Below are 19,051 nucleotides of genomic sequence, written 5' to 3'. Positions count from 1 at the left end.
TAGAAAGATGCTGGTTGGAATTTAGTCACTGGCACAAGGGCTGCCATAGTCTTTTTCCTGTGTCAGGCCTATGCTGGGAATTGGCTACATGGACGCAGCATTGAGCTTCCCAACCTGGGTGAACATGAATCTGACTCTTAAGACGACAGCTCCGAACTCCATTCATGCATTTATGACACTTACATCTGGTTTCATTTATCCTTATTATAAAATTAATAATAGTCTGCAGGCCAGGCGCAGTGGCTCACGCCTGTAATCCCAACACTTTGGGAGGCCAAGGCAAGCAGATCACGAGGTCAGCAGATAGAGACCATCCTGGCTAACATGGTGAAACCCCATCTCTACTAAAACTACAAAAATATTAGCCAGGTGAGGTGGCGGGCACCTGTAGTCCCAGCTGCTCGGGAGGCTGAGGCAGGAGAATGGCATGAACCTGGGAGGCGGAGCCTGCAGTGAGCCGAGATCGCGCCACTGCACTCCAGCCTGGGCGACAGCGCGAGACTCCGTCTCAAATAATAATAATAATGGTCTGCAGATGCAGTCTTTCCTAGTTCAGATTATATCTGCTGCACCCAACATTGTAATGTATAGATCTTCAAAGAAGAACTTTCAACTTTAGAGACTTGAAATTGTTTCAAGGTAATCTCAATGTTTTAACAAGAGTTGGTGTTCTCATGTAGGAATGTTTCTGCTGTTATAAAATAAGATGAATTATCCAAAGAATTGGGTTGTCATTGGAAATTCTACCTTTTAAAATATCTCCTTTAAAACTGTTACTTTCTGTGAGCCAGAGAGCCATTTAGAAAATGCACTTTACACTTTGGTAAAAACCAGTAGATGAAAGCAATGATTCCAAATTCACCATTCAGTCATGTGTGGAGCTCTGGGCATGGTGAGCTGGGGAGTAACAAGTTAAGTCAAAAACTCCTTCTCTGATCTGGAGCTGTTATAATATAAAATAGACGAGAGAGTGGATATGTTCAAAGAAGTATGAGTGAAGGACGCCCTAAGCACCGCGAAGAGGGGACTGTTTCATTAATGTGTGTCCTCAGCTCTCTGCGCAGTAAATATTGAGTCGGTGATAAAACCTGAAGCAGGAAAGGAGCCCTGTGTCAGCACTCACTAGCTTAGCATGGCTTCCGCACCCTCTGCACTAGCAGCTCGGCAGGACCACTTTCCCATCCCTCACCTGGAAGTCCTCAAACAATCTCAGCCTTCTGAGTCAACATCAATTGCTGATGTTCATTCTCAGGCCGGCGATTCCATTTTTCCTTCATTTCTTCCATTCTATTTCCTGTCTCTTGCTCACTGTTGATGACACAGGCCCAACGCGCTTCACCTTGTGCATAAGTAAGTCTTTGCTTCCAATTGTCCAGTGACTCAAACCTCAGACTTGAGCATATCCTCTTCCGTGACCTTCTTCCGTTCAGCACATTATCTCTGTTTTCAGATTCCAGGCCTCTTCTCTCTCAACACTTCTCAAAAAAACTCCTTTTGCTTTTGTACTTATTGGGCATGATAGTTAATTGACATTTTTTAAGTCACTAAATAACCAAACACAAAAACAGCAAATACAATGGAGACAAACACTTTGTGAACTTAGACCAAAAGGATAGCACGGAAGTAATGAAATGACCTTTGACAGGTTCTTTCACTACAGTAGCTTTACTCATGCCTATGAAAGTTCTTAAAATAAAAATTGGTAAATAGAGAACTTTTTTTTTTTTTTTTTGAGACAGAGTCTCACTCTGTTGCCCAGGCTGGTACAGTGGCACAATCTTGGCTGGTACAGTGGCACAATCTTGGCTGGTACAGTGGCACAATCTTGGCTGGTACAGTGGCACAATCTTGGCTCACTGCAACCTCTGCCTCCCAGGTTCAAGTGATTCTCCTGCCTCAGTCTCCCCAGTAGCTGGGATTACAAGGGCATGCCACCACACCTGGCTAATTTTTTTTTTCTGTATTTTTAGTAGAGACAGGATTTCACTGTGTTGGCCAGGCTTGTCTCCAACTCCTGACCTCAGGTGATCTGCCTGCCTCGGCCTCCCAAAGTGCTGGGATTACAGGTGTGAGCCACCAGGTCCGGCTGATAGAGGAACTTGTAAACACACAAATGCAGATTGATGAAAGTTTTTCCTAGGATAATCTTCAGCTTTGACACACTGACGATATCCGTGTCTATTGAGCTTCATTTTCTAGTTGATAAGTGCTTGCTTAAAACAAATTTTCGGTCCGGGCGCAGTGGCTCGCGCCTGTAATCCCAGCACTTTGGGAGGCCGAGGTGGCTGGATCACGAGGTCAAGAGATTTAGACCCTCCTGGCCAACATGGTGAAACCCCATCTTTACTAAAAATACAAAAAAATTAGCCAGGCAAGGTGGTAGGTGCCTGTAGTCCCAGCTACTTGGGAGGCTGAGGCAAGAGAATCACTTGAAACCAGAAGGCGGAGGTTGCAGTGAGCCGAGATTGCGCCACTGCACTCCAGCCTGGCGACAGAGCGAGACTCCGTCTCAAAAAACAAACAACAACAAAAAAACCAAATTGTCTGTAAATGAATTTCTTATCAAAGTGTGCAGGACGAAGAGCTGGATTTAACTGTCTGGAGTTGTGGAGTTGCTTATACCGGGGCCATGGTGCAGTCACCTGAGCCGCACACCAAGGGTCAAGGTCTCGTGTTTTAGAGGCACCTGGTTGAACGCTTGTGATGCTGCACTTCAAAACATGAATAGCAAATTTAAGCTCATTGGTAGAACTCTCTGACAGATGAGAAGTACTCAGATTCATCATTTTGGCTAATGAAAATAAAGAATAATTACTAATTCTCATGTGATAAAATGCAAAGATCTGGGCAATCAAACCATAGTGTAATTAACAATATACTCAAAGCTGTGTGGGTTTTCCCCCATTATAGAAGCTATTAGTTGTCTTTTAAATTGGATTTTTGTTTTATTTTCATCATCTCTTTCAAATGTATCTCACCCCAGCATATACACTCTAAATATATAAAAGCAGTGATGCTATATAAAAGCAGTGATGCTATATAAAAGCAGTGATGAATTTAAGCGGCAATATCTACAAAAGTATTGGGTTTTGTTTTTTATAAGAATTTGAAATATGCCTTTCAGTAATGAATGCAATTATGCCTATGCTAAGATGAATAAAAGAAACCAAATGCACAGTGCTAAAGTGACAAGAGAAATTACTGAAATGAATTTAACATACAAAATTCAAAAACAAAAAATACCATTAAGTACTTTTAAAACTATCAACTCTTTTCTGTTGCCCTGCCCCATTCCACTTTACCCCCAGCCCCTCTCTTTACCTCATTTTTAAGGAATTGTGTCCATTTAAGAAATTTCTCCGTTTAAGGAATTGCATCAGTTCCTGAAGTCCAATGACTTATATTTATTTAATAATTGTTTTGGATATGATTTATTTTCCCAAACTTAATAGTGCCTGAATATGCCCCCAAGGAAGGCCAGTTTACAGAACGCATTTTATGGCAAAGTATAGGGTACAAATATAAATTCCAGAAGTTTCCAGTTTATAAACAGGGGAGTGTTCCATAAATATTCATGTCTATACATTGTTTGGAACTCAGAATTCTTTTCTCCTAAAGAAACCTCATTAACCATGATAATTAGGTGCCTAGATGACCCTCTAGACCCTGTTTAACTAGGCCTTATCTGGCCCGGATGTGCCTAATCTGAGTGCCCTTTTTGGTTGCATCTACTTGGGGGATAACAATCCCACAGATTCTCTTTCCCCCGACGTTAACTAGACATTGACATGTTCACTCAGGTAACCAACCAACCACCGTAATCTGTGGAAAAACACATTAAAGGGAGCACAAAATTCCATCTCCTTCACTTCCTCCCTTTCCCTTTTCTAGTGTCAACCAAGGACAAACTTTTGAGAGCAGCAGGAGAAAGAAAATAATGGATAAGGATTCCTTTTCACTCTGAGAGCCTCCCATTCCCAGTGGCCTCTCATGTGTTGACCAGCCAAATTAAATTTGTGATCTGAGGGATGCTGGATGTTGAAAACACCCGCCCTCTAAAATGTATCATCACAATCACGCAAAATATAGGTCAATAACAAAGGAAGAACTTTATGAAATTCAAAGGTGGAGGCAAAGCACCAAGAATATACACACAATTCAAAATATTGAAGTTGTTTTGACATCGTAACGACATACAAATGAGAGAAATGAGAAGTGTTTTTCATCTTCTGTTACTGCATGTTCTGCCTTGTCCTCTGTCTCAAATCTCCCAAATGACCACAGAAAATCTATTGCAGAGCAGCACTGATTAGATCTAGTGCAGGAAGTGACACCATCGTGTGGACAGTCACGGAGGTGTCACAGGAAAGAGAGGTCAGGGGAGGGTGTTCATAGAGCCTGGGGATCTGGGCTTAAGTGCTTATGGCAGATCTTTCAAGGTGGGAAACTGATTGGAGTTGAGCAGATCAATGATGTAGTAGTTTGGGGTCAGTGGACACAGTAAGACAAAGTCCTAAGGAAGCCTTCCTAAGGAAACTGTTGTCTTATACAAGAGCTATTGCCCAGGTGAACCGTCTGATTTCCTGTTAAGAGAGATGGCCACTCAGATGAGCAAACTGTCTGGTTAAATTATTTGCAGGAGTTTCTTGAAGCAAACAGTGGAGTTATTTATTGCTTTACAAGCTGATCTTCCATTACGTCTCAGTGGTCCCAGTTCTCAGCCCCAGTAGGTAGGCTGTGTGTATGCAGGTGCTTTCAATTCTCGTCTGCAGCCAAGCAGCTGCTTGGATTCCTCAGACACTCCAGGCTTTGGCCTCTTTGATTCCAAGCCACCTCCTCCTCTTCTTTTTTTTATACCTCTTTGGTTGCTCTCTGCTCACTTGGCTCTTTCTACATCTGCTTGGTTTGTTGATGTGCATCTTGTTTCTTCTGCAAGCTCCAGGAAGGCAGAATCTCTGTCTGATTCATTTATGATTTCTCTATGGCCCCTGGCATTTGTACACTTAAGAGTTGTTCGATGAAGAATCAATGAATATTTGCTTGGAATTCACCTCCGGCCAATAAGGATAATATTATTATTTGTGAAATGAAGATTTCTGATTGTGTCTCATTATCGGTGACACTGATTCTTCCCTGGCACCTCACTGGAAGATAGATAGTCTTGTAGAAGTTGACCCAGCAGGGATGTTTGGATTAATACAGCAGCTGCAACAAACCAGAAAATACCAATCTGCATGAATTTTGATATAAATTATGAAATCACAGCTATCAGAGCTTCATACACACTATGTGGAGCTCCTAAAGGACACTTCGCGTCTTCTGGGCTGGTAACTGCCTCATCTACAAGTAAGAAACTGAATAAATAATATTTCATGGCTTCTTTCAGCTTATTCTGAAAGCATCAAAATTTACAAAGCTTCATGCTATACTACTCAGACAAGTTATGCCTACTAATTAGTGGTTGTATTAGAAGGTTTTCCTTCTCCAAACTACATTCATGCTCATATATGTTCACAAACTCAGGTCTAACATTATTGAATTTTTATTCAGTCTTTTCCAAGGTGATTTTTAGACGTACTTTAAAGTTTTCATCTAGAGTTTTTTATTATGAGAAGTTACAGACATCCAGCTAGATATTTAAAGTAGCATAATCAATGTCCGCGTACACACTACCCAGCTTTGATAATTTCATTAGTTTAGTTCTTTTTCTGCCTCTATTTCACCATCTTTAAAATGGGGATAAAAATAGTACCTGCCTCATAGGGTTGTCATGAGGATTAAATGAATTACACGCAAAACACTGTGAAGAGTGTTTTGTTCCTACTAAGCGTCATAGAAGTATTAGCTTTTCTTTTTAACAATTATTGTAATACACTTTAAGACAGATTTGAATGGCAGCACCCTTCTATGGTCCTGTTCCTCTTTCCCCTTCCCCTAAATTTGATACATACTTCAGGGGCATTTATCATTTGCATGCATTATTTTATATTCTTAGTATGTTTGTTTGCATCGACATTGTTTAATAGATTCTCCAAACTTTCTGTAAATGACATTGCATTGTGCATAAACGATTGCAACTTTTTTCTCAACTTTATGATTTTGAGCTTTATCTGTTTTGATACATTTCACTCTAGCTAACTCATATTAACTCACTTCCTAAAAATCTTCACTTCAGTGTCATGGTCTCAATAAGAAATGAACACCTAATTTTACATTAGCCAATCCTGCCCTTTATACTGTTGTATTTTCTCTTTTCCACACAGTGCTAATGACCATCTAAAATGTACATCATTTACCTACTTATTAGTTTATTTTTATTGTCTCTTGCCCCTTTAGAATGGAAGCTCCAATGAGGGATTTTTGTCTGTTTTAATTTTTCACGGATGCGACCCAAGTGTCCTAATAGTGCCTGGCACAAAGTGGGTGCACAATGGCTATTTGTTGAATGATTTTATCTCTTCTCCTGTTGATGGTCATTTTAGATGTGTCCTTTTGCTGTTGCCGTTATTACAAAAATGTTGCAGTAAATATTCTATTACCTATCTCCTTGTGTAACCATGTAAGTTACTTTCCCATGTGTATTCCTATAAGTACATTGTTAGGTGGAAGGTGAGTATCTTGAGGATTTTCCTTAACTGGCTTAGGATATCTTGAGACAGCAAGTATTGGCTATGGAGAAAGAACGCATGAATAATCCTTTATAAATAAAAACCCATCAGCAGAGAGAAATTATTAAAATAAGCTTGGCTTTATTTATGAAAATGATAATGCTTTGAACTTGATTATATAAAGTCCTACTGCTGACTGAATGCAATTGCTCTGTCAAGATAGCTGAGTGAGTTTTCCATAGATCCTATTAACGCCTGGCTCTCAGACTAATTCAGAAATGGCTACTTCAGCATAGTGTATGGCGACCCTAATCAACCTGGCTTAGCTGGAGTAGCGAGCCGCCCACTGGATTCCTTCACTGCTGCAGCCCAGCCTGCAGATGTGGCCCACGCTCTCTGGCTTGTGCCCAGAGGTCAGCGTTCAGTCTCGCTGCATTGTCTTTGATCACACTGAATCATCATTTATTTTTGATGCCATTTTGTCGTTAGTCGGTTTCCTTTTCTAAGTTGTACTTAGGGGGGAAATAGAAGGTTACTGTAATTGTCAAGCCCACATTAGGGATTCTAAGCTATAGCCAAGAGAGAAATTAATCCTCAAAGCATTTCGCACCAAACAGCAGCAATCTGCAAATTGCAGATTATTTGTGTCATGTGGCCAGTGCCAGGAGCACATCAGAGAGCTGAAATCCATTTCCATTTCTATCCCAAGCCTGGGTGCCCACGATTTTCCATTGAACCCAAAGGATACCACAATTGCTCCTGTGATGATTTGCAAGGAAATTAAAAGAAAAAATAGTGATTGAAGACTCATGTGGTTTTTAATGCTTCTCAATGGAATATATTTTCCAAATGGAGTTTTCCCTACTTTACAGCATGATTGTTGAGGAAATTCACCAAAAGCTTTCTGAAAACATTATGGCTCAGTTAATCTCTCAAAGGCATTTGTTTTGTTTTGTTTTGTTTGGGGTTGCTTTTTCTCAGTAGCTCTCCGTGACTTTGTGGAAATGCTACACAACTTTGTGACACATTTTCATTGAGGAGCTTCCCAGATAGATGATAAAATGACCTTTATGGTATAGCAACAGAATGAAAGTAAATGTTGATTACAGGTAATAATTGAAATATAGGGCCCGATTTCGAAGTTGTCCTTTAAAATAAGATTCAATCCTGTCTTTATATGCTTTTTAACAAATTGTCTTATTCATTTTTAATACCAAAAAGCTGGTATTCATTGAACACCAATGAGCTTAGATTTTTAGAAAACACAGGCAAGAGATGAGTAAGGGGTTTAATAACTGGAGGAAAAACACGACAGAAGAGCACAAACCTATGAGCATGGCATGAGGATGGCATGGAACGAGGTGACATTCTCTTTTAAATTGCCAAGGACAGCAGGACGGGCTTTAAAAGTGGAGTCCAGGACAAGAAAAGAGAGAAAAGATAGAGAAGAATAAGGTCTTGTTAAGAAAGGTAACACAGTGTCAATAGGTAAAAACACTGCTCGATTTCTGTGTGTTCTGTTTTCTTGAGCAAAGGGAATATTTCCCATGTTAGAAAGGACAGAATAACAATTTAAGGAGAACCTTGTGCTTAAGAAAAGTGAGGACATTATATGGCATATACAAATATTTTAAATACCAATAGATGTCCAAACACTTCTATTATGGTCTCAGAGATGCTGCCGGGAATCTTTGAGATACAATAAAGAGTTCAGAGTTCTGGAGATGATTTTTTTCACTTTTCAGAATAAGGAAAGATTGAATCTCAAAAGTTGAAAAGCAGTGAGTTTGATACCAGTTTCACCCATCAAACACCCAAAGAAAAAAATCATGTGAGCCCTTACTCACGAATTACATCAGGAATACCCATTACATAAAGTAATATGCAGTCATTAAGAGTCAACGCAGATTTACCAAAAATCAATGCAGAAGAACCCATATGTGAGGGAGGTGATGCTTAAAGGGCATGGAAGGATCGGACATGGTCTCTATCGCTCCAAATCCAGAAGTAGTACTGTGGTTTTTATTCGTCAGGCCCATTTTTTCCTCCCTGCCACCTCCGCCCCCTCCACTAACGTTTTCCTGTCTCCCTACGCGAATGCATTCTGTGGGCCCGTCTTGCAGTTCTCGTTTTGTTATTTTTAAGCCCCATCTTCACACTGAGTTTATATCTGGCCATTTCCCACACTAATGTTCCTGTGATGAGCACAGTTTGCAGATAGCCGTCCACAGTCTTCTTAAATACCTTGACCCCTTCCAGCTCTTCTCATCTAAGTCTACACTGTGTCTAGTCTTGCTTGTTGTTTTTCTGAACCTACCAGGTGTTTCAAGTAATTATCTAGTCTTCTGTTAAAGATGTTTATATATGAGCTATCATCAACATCAGTCCTTTCACTTGTATCTTAGGAGATGGCCAGAATACAAATTCTGAAGATAAGGTAATTTAAAATTGTGTTTCTTATTTTACGCAGGATTAAAATAAGTCAAAGCCATTTTTCTCAAGTTTGAGTGACATAAAAGACCACTTGTAAAGAAATAAAAAATTCTCCAAAACACCCGAGGTTGAATGAAGTTATTTTTAAGACAATATGTCTTAAATGTGTCTAGATGTAAACTGAGCTATAAATACTTTATGCTTATACAACTAGAAGGCCCAAATAAAAACACATCAATTAAGCATAACTGAAAAGTACAAGACCAAAATATTCTGATGGACTCTATCAGTTTAATACGGCAGAGGCTGTCATTTTACTGATACTAAAGCAGTGCTTGGGATCCGAACAGGGCCCTGACGGGTTGGCCCAGATTCGAATGTTCCATCTCAGCAGGCCTGGGACCCTGAGCTGTGGGCTGCCTCCCTTCCCGCACCGCTTCTCCTGTGACTCTACCCTTCGGACACTCGGCCCCAGACCATGGGACATCACTGGCAGGGGAAGCCTCCCTTGCCTTCTATCCACTCTTTTCTCACTCATTTCAGGAAACTAAACTATGATGACTTGCTCCCAAAGAGATCCAAAGTGCAGGAACTGACTTGAGGCTGAATTTCATAGCAGTTTTTGTTTGAATTGAAGCCAATCAGATGACCCAGAATATATTTTTACTATTTAGGTAATCATCAGAATAGCAACCCCAAAATCAACAACTTCTCAAAAACAATCTTCAGCCTGCAAGTCTCCGTGGCCTCTAGTTGGAGAAGCACTCAGCTCAAGCGTCTGTTTCTCACTTGAAGGATCTAGTTTTCCTTCTCTACAGTATCAGACATGCCTGTGGAAGCTAATGTATTATGTTTTCCACTAAAATATTCACTTGGGTTATTTATTTATTTATTTATTTATTGAGACAGAGTCTTGCTGTTGTTGCCCAGGCTGGAGTGCATTGGCACGATCTCAGCCCACCGCAATCTCTGCCTCCCAGGTTCAAGCGATTCTCCTGCCTCAGCCTCCCAAGTAGATGGGATTACAGGTGCCCGCCACCATGTCCAACTAATTTTTGTGTTTTTCGTAGAAACAGCGTTTCATCATGTTGGCCAGGCTGGTCTCAAATTCCTGACCTTGTGATCCTCCCGCCTCAGCCTCCCAAAGTCCTGGGATTACAGGTGTGAGCCACCATGCCCGGCCAGGATTTTTATTTATTTTCTTGGTGGCATCACCTGTTTACACATGTGTTTAAATTTTGTTCACATTTTTGTAATCTTTTGTACTACTCAGTAAACATTTATGAAGCACTTTCTCAAAGTATGAAATGTAACATAATATAGGCTAAAACTATGTTCCAGAGTTTACATGACCATAGAATTTTGGAATTGGAAATAACTCAGTGTATTAGTCAGGCTTCTCCCAAGAAACAGGACCTTTCTGTCTGTAGGATCTATAGAGGGAAAGAGACAAGAGGACATTTACTGGGGGAAGGGCTCACACAATTATGGTGACCAAGCAGTCCTGCAATCCGCCATCTGCAAGCTGGAAAACAGGAAAGCCTTTGGTCTAATTGAGTCTGAGTCTGAAGGCCTGACAACTAGGGGCGGCAGGTTTGGGGGGCGTGTATGTCTTGCAGTCAGAAGGCCTGAGAACCAGGAAATCTGATCTTTAAGGCTCTAGAAGAGAAAGAGCATTCGCCGTTCTCTGCCTTCTTGTTCTGTGCAGGCCCTCAGTGCCCTCAGTGGATGGGACGATGCCTGCCCACATTGCTGAGAGTGGATCTTCTTGGTCCACTGACTCCGATGCCAGTCTCTCCCAGAAACACTCTCACACACACACCCAGAAATAACATGTTATCAGCTATCTAGGCACCCCTTAGCCCAATCAAGTAGACACATAAATTCATCATCATACCCAGTAAAATTCCTCTCTAAAATATCCTGTGTAAGTATTCATTTAGCGTGTGTTGAAAAACCTGAAGTTACTATCTTATAAGGCAATTTATTCCATTTTTTTCTGTTGGTTTAAATCCTACTCTCTGAAACAATGCACAAATCTAATCTTTATTGCAATGAGCACCTTCACCTGTGTGAATACAGGTTTTCCCATTCCTCAGCCTGCCCTCCCCCAGACAAACACTCTCAGGGCTTCTGACCACTCTCACATCACAATCCTGAGGAATATGAGAAATGGCTCCACAATTTAGTTGATATGTTCTGCATACAATCCAGTTTCCTTACTAGGAAGTTCAACAGATTATATAATCCATAGGTCTTATCTCAAAGAAACAGGTTTTTATATCAATTTTGTTTCCAGAGAGAATAATATAAATGAGCCAGTTACAGTGGCTCACACCTATAATCCCAGCACTTTGTGAGGCCGAAGTGGGAGCGTCACTTGAGCCCAGGAGCTTGAGACCAGCCTAGACAGCGTAGTGAGACCCTGTCTCTACAAAAAATTAGGAAAAAATTAAAAACTTAGCCAGGTTTGGTGGTGCACACACCTGTAGTCCCAGCTACTCAGGAAGCTGAAGCAAGAGGGTACCTTCAGCCAGGAGGTCAAGGCTGCAATGAGCCATGATTATACACTGCATCCCAGCCTGGAGTCCCTGACTCAAAAAATAATAGTATAAATGACTACAACCTAATATCGAAGAATAGTTCTATTGAAAAGACAGGGATGCAACACATTTTAAATGATATTAAGCATATACTGCTTAATATCATTTAAAGGCCTAAATTTTACATATCTATACATTTGGGCCTTGAACAATGTGAGGCTTAGGAACACCAACATCCCTGAAGTCAAAAAACTATGTGGAACTTTTGACTCCCCCAAAACTTAACTACTAATAACCTACTGTTGACTAGAGGCCCTTCCTATAACATCAATAGTCTATGAACACATATTTTATAAGTTATATGTATTATATACTATATTCTTAAAGTAAGATAGAGAAAGGAAAATGTTATTAAGAAAATCATAAGGAAGAGAAAATGTATTAACTATCCATTAAGTGAAAGCAGATCGTCATAAAGGTTTTCATCTTCATTCTCTTCACAGCTAGTGGCTGAAGAGGAGGAGGAGGAAGGGTTGGTCCTGCTGTCTCAGGGTTAGCAGAGGCAGAAGAAAAATCTGTGTATAAGTGGACCCACAAAGTTCAAGCCCATGTTGTCCCAGGGTCAACTGTATTTTATTTTACACAGAATATATATTATATATGTTTTATATATCTAAATATATGTTTAGGCCAATATTTGTATTAATTATATAATTCTATAAAATTATATATTTACATATATAATTTTTATATGTGAGTTATATAAAAATATATAACTCATATCTATACATTAAATAAATTATATAATTATATTTTATGCATATGTATTTTAATTATGTGCATGTGTATGTGTGCATATATATATATATACATATATATATATTTTTTTTAACCTATTTACTTACTTTGTTTTACAACTGAAGAAGGAAAAGGTGAAAGTCTGAAGGGGCTTGGATTGATTGGGTGGAACGAGAAAGTGATGGGCACCAGAACTGCTGGGGCCTTCTCTCTTGGTCCTTCTGTAAGATGCCCTTTCCAAACTCAAACGCAAGGTCTAATAGGTCTTCACAAAGCCTCTTGACAAAACCAGGCAAGGTACTAACCGCCAGCTGAGCCCCGCAAAGAATGGATGTCAGCTACCCCACCTTTGTTCTTACCTCTCAATGAGCAGGCCCCTGGCCTTGATGGTGAGCAAACAGGACATGATGAATAAGTCAGAGCCTGTGGTCACCAACTCCCGTACTCTGGCCCCGCGGAATCCTGGCTGTATATGAGGAACCAGTGACATGCTGGACATGTCTCTAAGAACCAGAGTGGCATGATATCCTAAGGCCAGATCATAATCAGAGGGGAGAGAAAGCCTGGCCAGAGTCACATGCAACTGTTTTCTAAAGAGGTGCAGTTGGAGGCCAGGCAGCGGCCATAGCTCTTTTGAGGGTTTGGCTTTTTTTGTGGTCGGTTAGATGTGTGTTTTTCAGGTACACATCTGTGTGTCCTCCCAAAAGGCAATGCTGGCAGTTGATAGTCATAACTGTATATAAGAACATATAACCACACAGAGTAAAAATGACGTTTTTGTGATTAATTCTTCTTTCCAACAGCTGGCTGTCCCAACTCCTTGATTAAAGAGCTCCATCACTTCAGGATTCTGGGAGAAGAGCAGGTGAGTGAGCATCTCAAAGGCTGCATCAGACTGTCATGAAAAATAGACGCTAATGAGACAGTTTGGGCTCCCCAGGGAGGCCGAGTATGTCTCCTGACCGTGGGCGCCCTGAAATGGGGAAGAAAACCATGCTGGAGATATGTGTGAGGACACTTTTTTCCTCTTCTATCCATCAGACCTGACAGGTTATTAATTGCTACATCTGCTATCTGCCAGTGCATTTCATCTCAAGACTCAAGCAGGAAGCAGGCACTGCATAGTGGCAGATGAGCAAACAAAGAAATGCAGAGATGAATTATGCCTGAGGGATTGATGGTCATAGACATTCCTAAGTTGCTGTCTGTGGGTGGATGTGTGAGCTTTTTTTTTTTTTTTTTTAACCAGGTTTTTGTATTGCGTGTTTGTTATCTGTATTTCATGGCAGCCTCTTTGTATACAGGTGTGAACATGTGATGTCTATACAAAGGGTGACCATTTAAAGTGGATTATTTAAATGCTGTGTTGTGCTCAGTGAGGCATGTCATAATTTAAATAGATATGCTAAGTAAATAATTCAGGGTGCTAAATATTATATATATGTACACACATATATAGAATGGAATGCTTAAAAATACATTTCTTGATCCCTATATGGGGCTACAAACTCTGTATTAGTATGTTAAATCTAGGTGTCAAGTTATCCTTAAAATACACTAAAGAGTTAGGAAAAGGCTGGTTGAACTAACTTCCAGTGTTACTTATTTTATTTTATTTTATTTTATTTTATTTTATTTTATTTTATTTTATTTTATTTATTTTTTGAGATGGAGTCTTGCTCTGTCGCCCAGGCTGGAGTACAGTGGCTATCTCAGCTCACTGCAAGCTCCGCCTCCCAGGTTCACGCCATTCTCCTGCCTCAGCCTCCTGAGTAGCTGGAACCACAGGCGCCTGCCACCACATCCAGCTAATTTTTTGTATTTTTGGTAGAGACGGAGTTTCACCGTGTTAGCCAGGATGGTTTCAATCTCCTGACGTCATGATCCGCCCGCCTCGGCCTCCCAAAGTGCTGGGATTACAGGCGTGAGCCATCGCGCCTGGCCGAGTGTTATTTATTTTTACTCCTAAAGATTGTCTCTGCCAACTTTGACCAGGAAATATGCAAATGGAGATGTGGCAGCTCACTTTCATCAATGAGTTTTTGGTTTGTGTGTTTTTGTTTGGTGTATGTATGTGGCAAAGTAAAACTGCCCATTTCCAATATGAGAATAAAAAAAAACAAAAGTATTAATTAGGAGGAGATAAGAAACTGGAATCACTTCCACATCCTGGAGTTAGAGAATTATAGTACATCCCCTTCGTTTTTCTATATTGTGAGTTTCCAGAATAGCAGGCATAAATGTGTATTCAAATACAAGCGAAATCAGTTATCCCGCATTGCAGGTAAAAGTTGACAACTGACTCTCCCAAACATAACTCCTTATGAAGACACCTGGATCTCACAGCCATTTTCCAGTGAAAGCCTAAAGACTTCTTAAAGCAAGAATCACTGGTGGTTACCCTGACAGTTCTGCTCAGATAATGGAGTCTTCTCTTCGAACTTGTACCAATATTTGCAGAGTGTTTCCATTTTTGTTTTACAGTCCATGGGTAATTAGTAAGGAAAGAAGCCAACAGTAATCATCTCCTCAGATCTGCTTTATAAAGGTCAGGTCACTTTGCATTCTCCTAGAAATTTAATTGAGCCATAATCAAAATTAATATCACTACGATTAGTTTTGGTAATGTAGTGCATCACAGCAATATTGATCTCTGTTTCCTAAAACACACACACACACACACACACACACACACACAGACATACACACACTTCCTTCTTTCTTTCAGCTGATACTTACTGAGTACCTACTATGTGCTATATACCATCCTAGGTTATAGGGATAGAGGAGTGAAAAATCTCCATATTCTACTTAGAGAAAACCATATTATATACACATAAACACATTTAGTGTATATTATGTTAAATGGCTATCATTGCTATGGAGAAAAAGGAAATGAAAAAGGACAGCACTCAGGTGTGGTGGCTCACGCCTGTAATAATAACACTTTGGGAGGCCAAGGCAGGCAGATCATTTGAGGCCAGAAGTTCGAGACCAGCCTGGCCAACATAGTGAAATAGTGAAACCACATCTCTACTAAAAATACAAAATATTAGCTGGGCATGGTGGTGCACGCCTGTAATCCCAGCTACTCTGGAGGCTGAGGCATGGGAATCATTTGAACACAGGAGGTAGAGGTTGCAGTGAGCCAAGATTGTGCCACTGCACTCTAGTCTTTGTTACAGAGCGACCCTCTGTCACACACACACACACAAAAACAAGGACAGTGAATACTGGAGGAAGAGGTGAAATTTTATATAAGGTGGTAAGGGAAAGTTTCACTGAGCAGGTGACAGGTGAATAAAGACTGAAAGTTACCCAGAGAAGCCTCATGGTGACATCTGGGAAAGGAGATTTCCACAGAGTGGACGAAGCAACAACAGAGGCTCCAGTGTGATCATATGCCTGGCTTTAAAATTCACAATAGTCTAGAAACAAGTGTGACGGTGGAGGGGAGGGGAGGAGGACTGAGCAAAACAAAGAGGGAGGAGCCACATTGCATAAGATAGGGTTGCAATAAAGTGGGAGGAGGCCAGGCATGGTGGCGCACCCCTGTAATCCCAGATCTTTGGGAGGCTAAGCCAAATGGATCACCTGAGGTCAGGAGTTTGAGACCAGCCTGATCAACATGGCGAAACCCTGTCTCTACTAAAAATACAAAAACTAGCTGGACGTGGTGGCGGGTGCCTGTAATCTCAGCTATTCAGGAGGCTGAGGCAGGAGAATTGCTTGAGCCTGGGAAGCGGAGATTGCAGTGAGCCGGTATCATGCCAGTGCACCCCAGCCTGGGTGACAGAGCAAGACTCTGTCTCAGAAAAATAATAATGATAATAAGGTGGGAAAAAATCCAGGCAAGTGTCATGACCTGGGAGCCAAAGGAAAAAGGCATCTTTAGGAGGAGGAATCATGATCTGTGTCCTATGCTCAGCAAGGACAAGGATGAGAAATGAGCACTGGACTCCACAATGTGGAGGTCCTTGGTAACCTTGACCATGGACGGTGAGGGGAAAGCCTGCCTCGAATGGATTCATGTGAGAGGTGAACCAAAGAGTGGGAGACGGCAAATACAGACATTTTAATTTTGGCAACTGGGAACTTAGCTGAAGAGGAAAGCAAAGAAATGAGGTGGCTGAGGGATGGAAATAAGAAAATTTTTCTTAATGGGAAAAATTGCAGCATGTCTATGTACTGATGGTAATGAGTCAGTAGAGGAATTGGGAGATCGATGATGCAGAAGGGGGAAGGGAGAATTCAGGAGCAGTGTCCTTGGATGTAGGCGTGGGCTTGGACAAGAGAGTGGCCAGTTCCGCCTGGTAACAGTAGCGGAGGCAGAATATGCAGGCACAGACGTATGAGCATTGGATTTGATGGTAAACCTTCCGTAAGGTCTCTGCTGGTTGTTTCTCTTTTCTTGGTGAAACAGGAAGCTAGGTCATCAGCTGAGAGTACAGATGGAGGAAGAGTTTTAGAGGGAAAGGAGATGTATTAATCTGGTCTCACATTGCTATAAGCAAATACCTGAGACTGGGTAACTTATAAAGGAAAGAGGTTTAATTGACTCACAGTTCCACATGACTGGGGAGGCCTCAGGGAACTTAGAATCATGGCAGAAGGCGAAGGGGAAGCAAGGTACCTTCTCACAAGGCGGCAGGAGGGAAAAGTGCAAGCAGGGGAAATGCCAGCCAATTATACAACCATCAGATCTCATGAGGACTCATTCACCATCACGAGAACATCATAGGGGAATCGCCCCCATGATCCAATCACTTCCACCCTCGGTCCCGCCCTTGACACATGGGGATTATGGGGATTGCAATTCAAGATGAGAATTTGGGTGGGGACACAGCCAAACCATGTCAGGAGAGGATAATGAAATTGTCATTTAGGAGGGTGAGGAGGGAATAAACTTGGGAAATGGTTGAATTTGGAGTGAGGTCAATCCACTGGGTGTTTTTCTGACCCACTCACCTGTGTAGGCACAGATGCAGAAAAGGCACTGACATTGAAGTTTTGCCTTTGAAATATAACAAAAACAAGAGGAAGGCTAAGAAGCTGACGGTGGATCTCATCTTACAGTGTTACAACAACAGTGTAAGCTGAGGGTGAATCTAAGGGAGTGATTATGACTGACCATGAAATTTCAGCTGGGCAAGCAGAGAAGCCAGATGAGAGAAAGGACAGGGAAAGTTGGTTACAGATGCTGGTGGCTCAAAGAATTTTTGGGATTTGAGTACTAGAAGGGTTGAACTGGACAAACAGGCATTGGCCAAAGAATGAAAGACTTCACATTGACCTTGTGGAGGAGCTGCATGGTCAGCACCAACGAGGTCGGAGGCCTAGGGAGGCTGTGTGTCTGATTTCAGATGGAGGACAAGGTGACGAGAGAAGTTGAGGTCATGGAATTGGGAAGTCGGAGAGTTGGGAGTATCACCCCTGTGCACGCTGAGATCTTCCAGAATTGCAAACTGAAGATTTGAGAAATGAGAAAGAGAGAGAAGTGGATGTCAGTAGCTGACTGCGGAAGGGGAAATAGTGCATGGTGTAGGCTGATGGGTTGAATTGGAAAGTTGGAGTGTTTTAGAAGGAGAAAGGGAAAATGTTTTACTTACAACACTGTACAGCAATGCTTTGTGGTACTGGGATTGCAGTCACAAGAACATTTGAGGGTGCTGCAGGTGAAGTAGTGTCCTCGGGTACACGCCTGTTTCAGTTAGGGAAGAATGTAAGAAAAACATTGAGAAAGCAGATTGCAGTTATAGGGCAGTTACTGCTGATTGCCCAAGCATGGGGGAAGAGTCTCAGGGTTTAGGGCAGCTGGAATATGTGGTAGGAAAAAGGATACACAGAGTGGATGTGGAGCTTGGGGCTCAGCCTGGAGAGATGACACAGGAGTCAGGCATTCTTTGGTGACGGTCATGAACAGGGCATATCAGTCAGGGACATTTATATCCTGATTATTCATGACAAGACCTACTGGCCTCTAGGCAGATGGTGGCAATGAGGCTCCCGAGAGGAAGCGGAGAGCTCTTGTCCCAGCATTCCTGCCAGCGGCGGGGGCAGCTACTCCAGGAGCTGGTGAAACTCTTGGGATCTCACTGGATGCTTGAGGCAACTGGTATCACTTGATAAAATAAAATGTTTATATTAATGTCTGTTACAAGCATCCTTGGACAAATCATTTTTCTCTCTCTAACTTAGCTTTTTGTAGACAAGGGAGAGTGAAGCTCAATCATCTCTTAACATATTTGTAAATAAATAGGATGCCAAGTAAGTTGCAAATATTAAGTGCTATATTAAAATTCCTCTGATTTTAAATGCTGTTTATATTCCAGCTTTACATAGTGGCAACAAAATAGACAGTAAAGTAAGCGTAATACTCACTTAGAAAGTGAGTTGATAAAATCTACAAAGATGCTGGTTAATTACTAATTCATTACTGGATGGCAGAGACCCACAGCAGCCCTCTAATTTCTTTGTATGTGGTTCCTTTCTGTTTTCATTGGTCTTTAGTAGGCATCTTGATTTTTTAGATTTGGATTAATAATTAAATACTATGTATCATTGCCTTCCCAAAATAAAAATAAACTCCTTAAAATAATACATTTATATTAGCTTCTTAGCCCCTTCTCTGATTTGTGTTCACAATTCATATTCATATAGCACCTTTCA

General features: G+C 41.2%; 1 protein-coding gene across 1 annotated transcript in view; it reads left to right on the top strand.

Moving 5' to 3' along the window:
- The window catches only part of PRKN (parkin RBR E3 ubiquitin protein ligase), a 1,393,859-nt gene that overhangs the window by 1,157,481 nt on the left and 217,327 nt on the right, over window positions 1–19,051 (top strand). The window contains exon 8 of the mRNA XM_030809943.1: window positions 13,186–13,247. Coding sequence (XP_030665803.1) covers window positions 13,186–13,247 — 62 coding nt within the window. The remainder of the gene's footprint in view (window positions 1–13,185; window positions 13,248–19,051) is intronic.

Source organism: Nomascus leucogenys, chromosome 3 (assembly GCF_006542625.1).
Source record: "Nomascus leucogenys isolate Asia chromosome 3, Asia_NLE_v1, whole genome shotgun sequence".
NCBI classification, from domain to species: domain Eukaryota; kingdom Metazoa; phylum Chordata; class Mammalia; order Primates; family Hylobatidae; genus Nomascus; species Nomascus leucogenys.
Note: the sequence above shows the minus strand (reverse complement) of the source record. Positions and strands in the feature narration are given on the sequence as shown.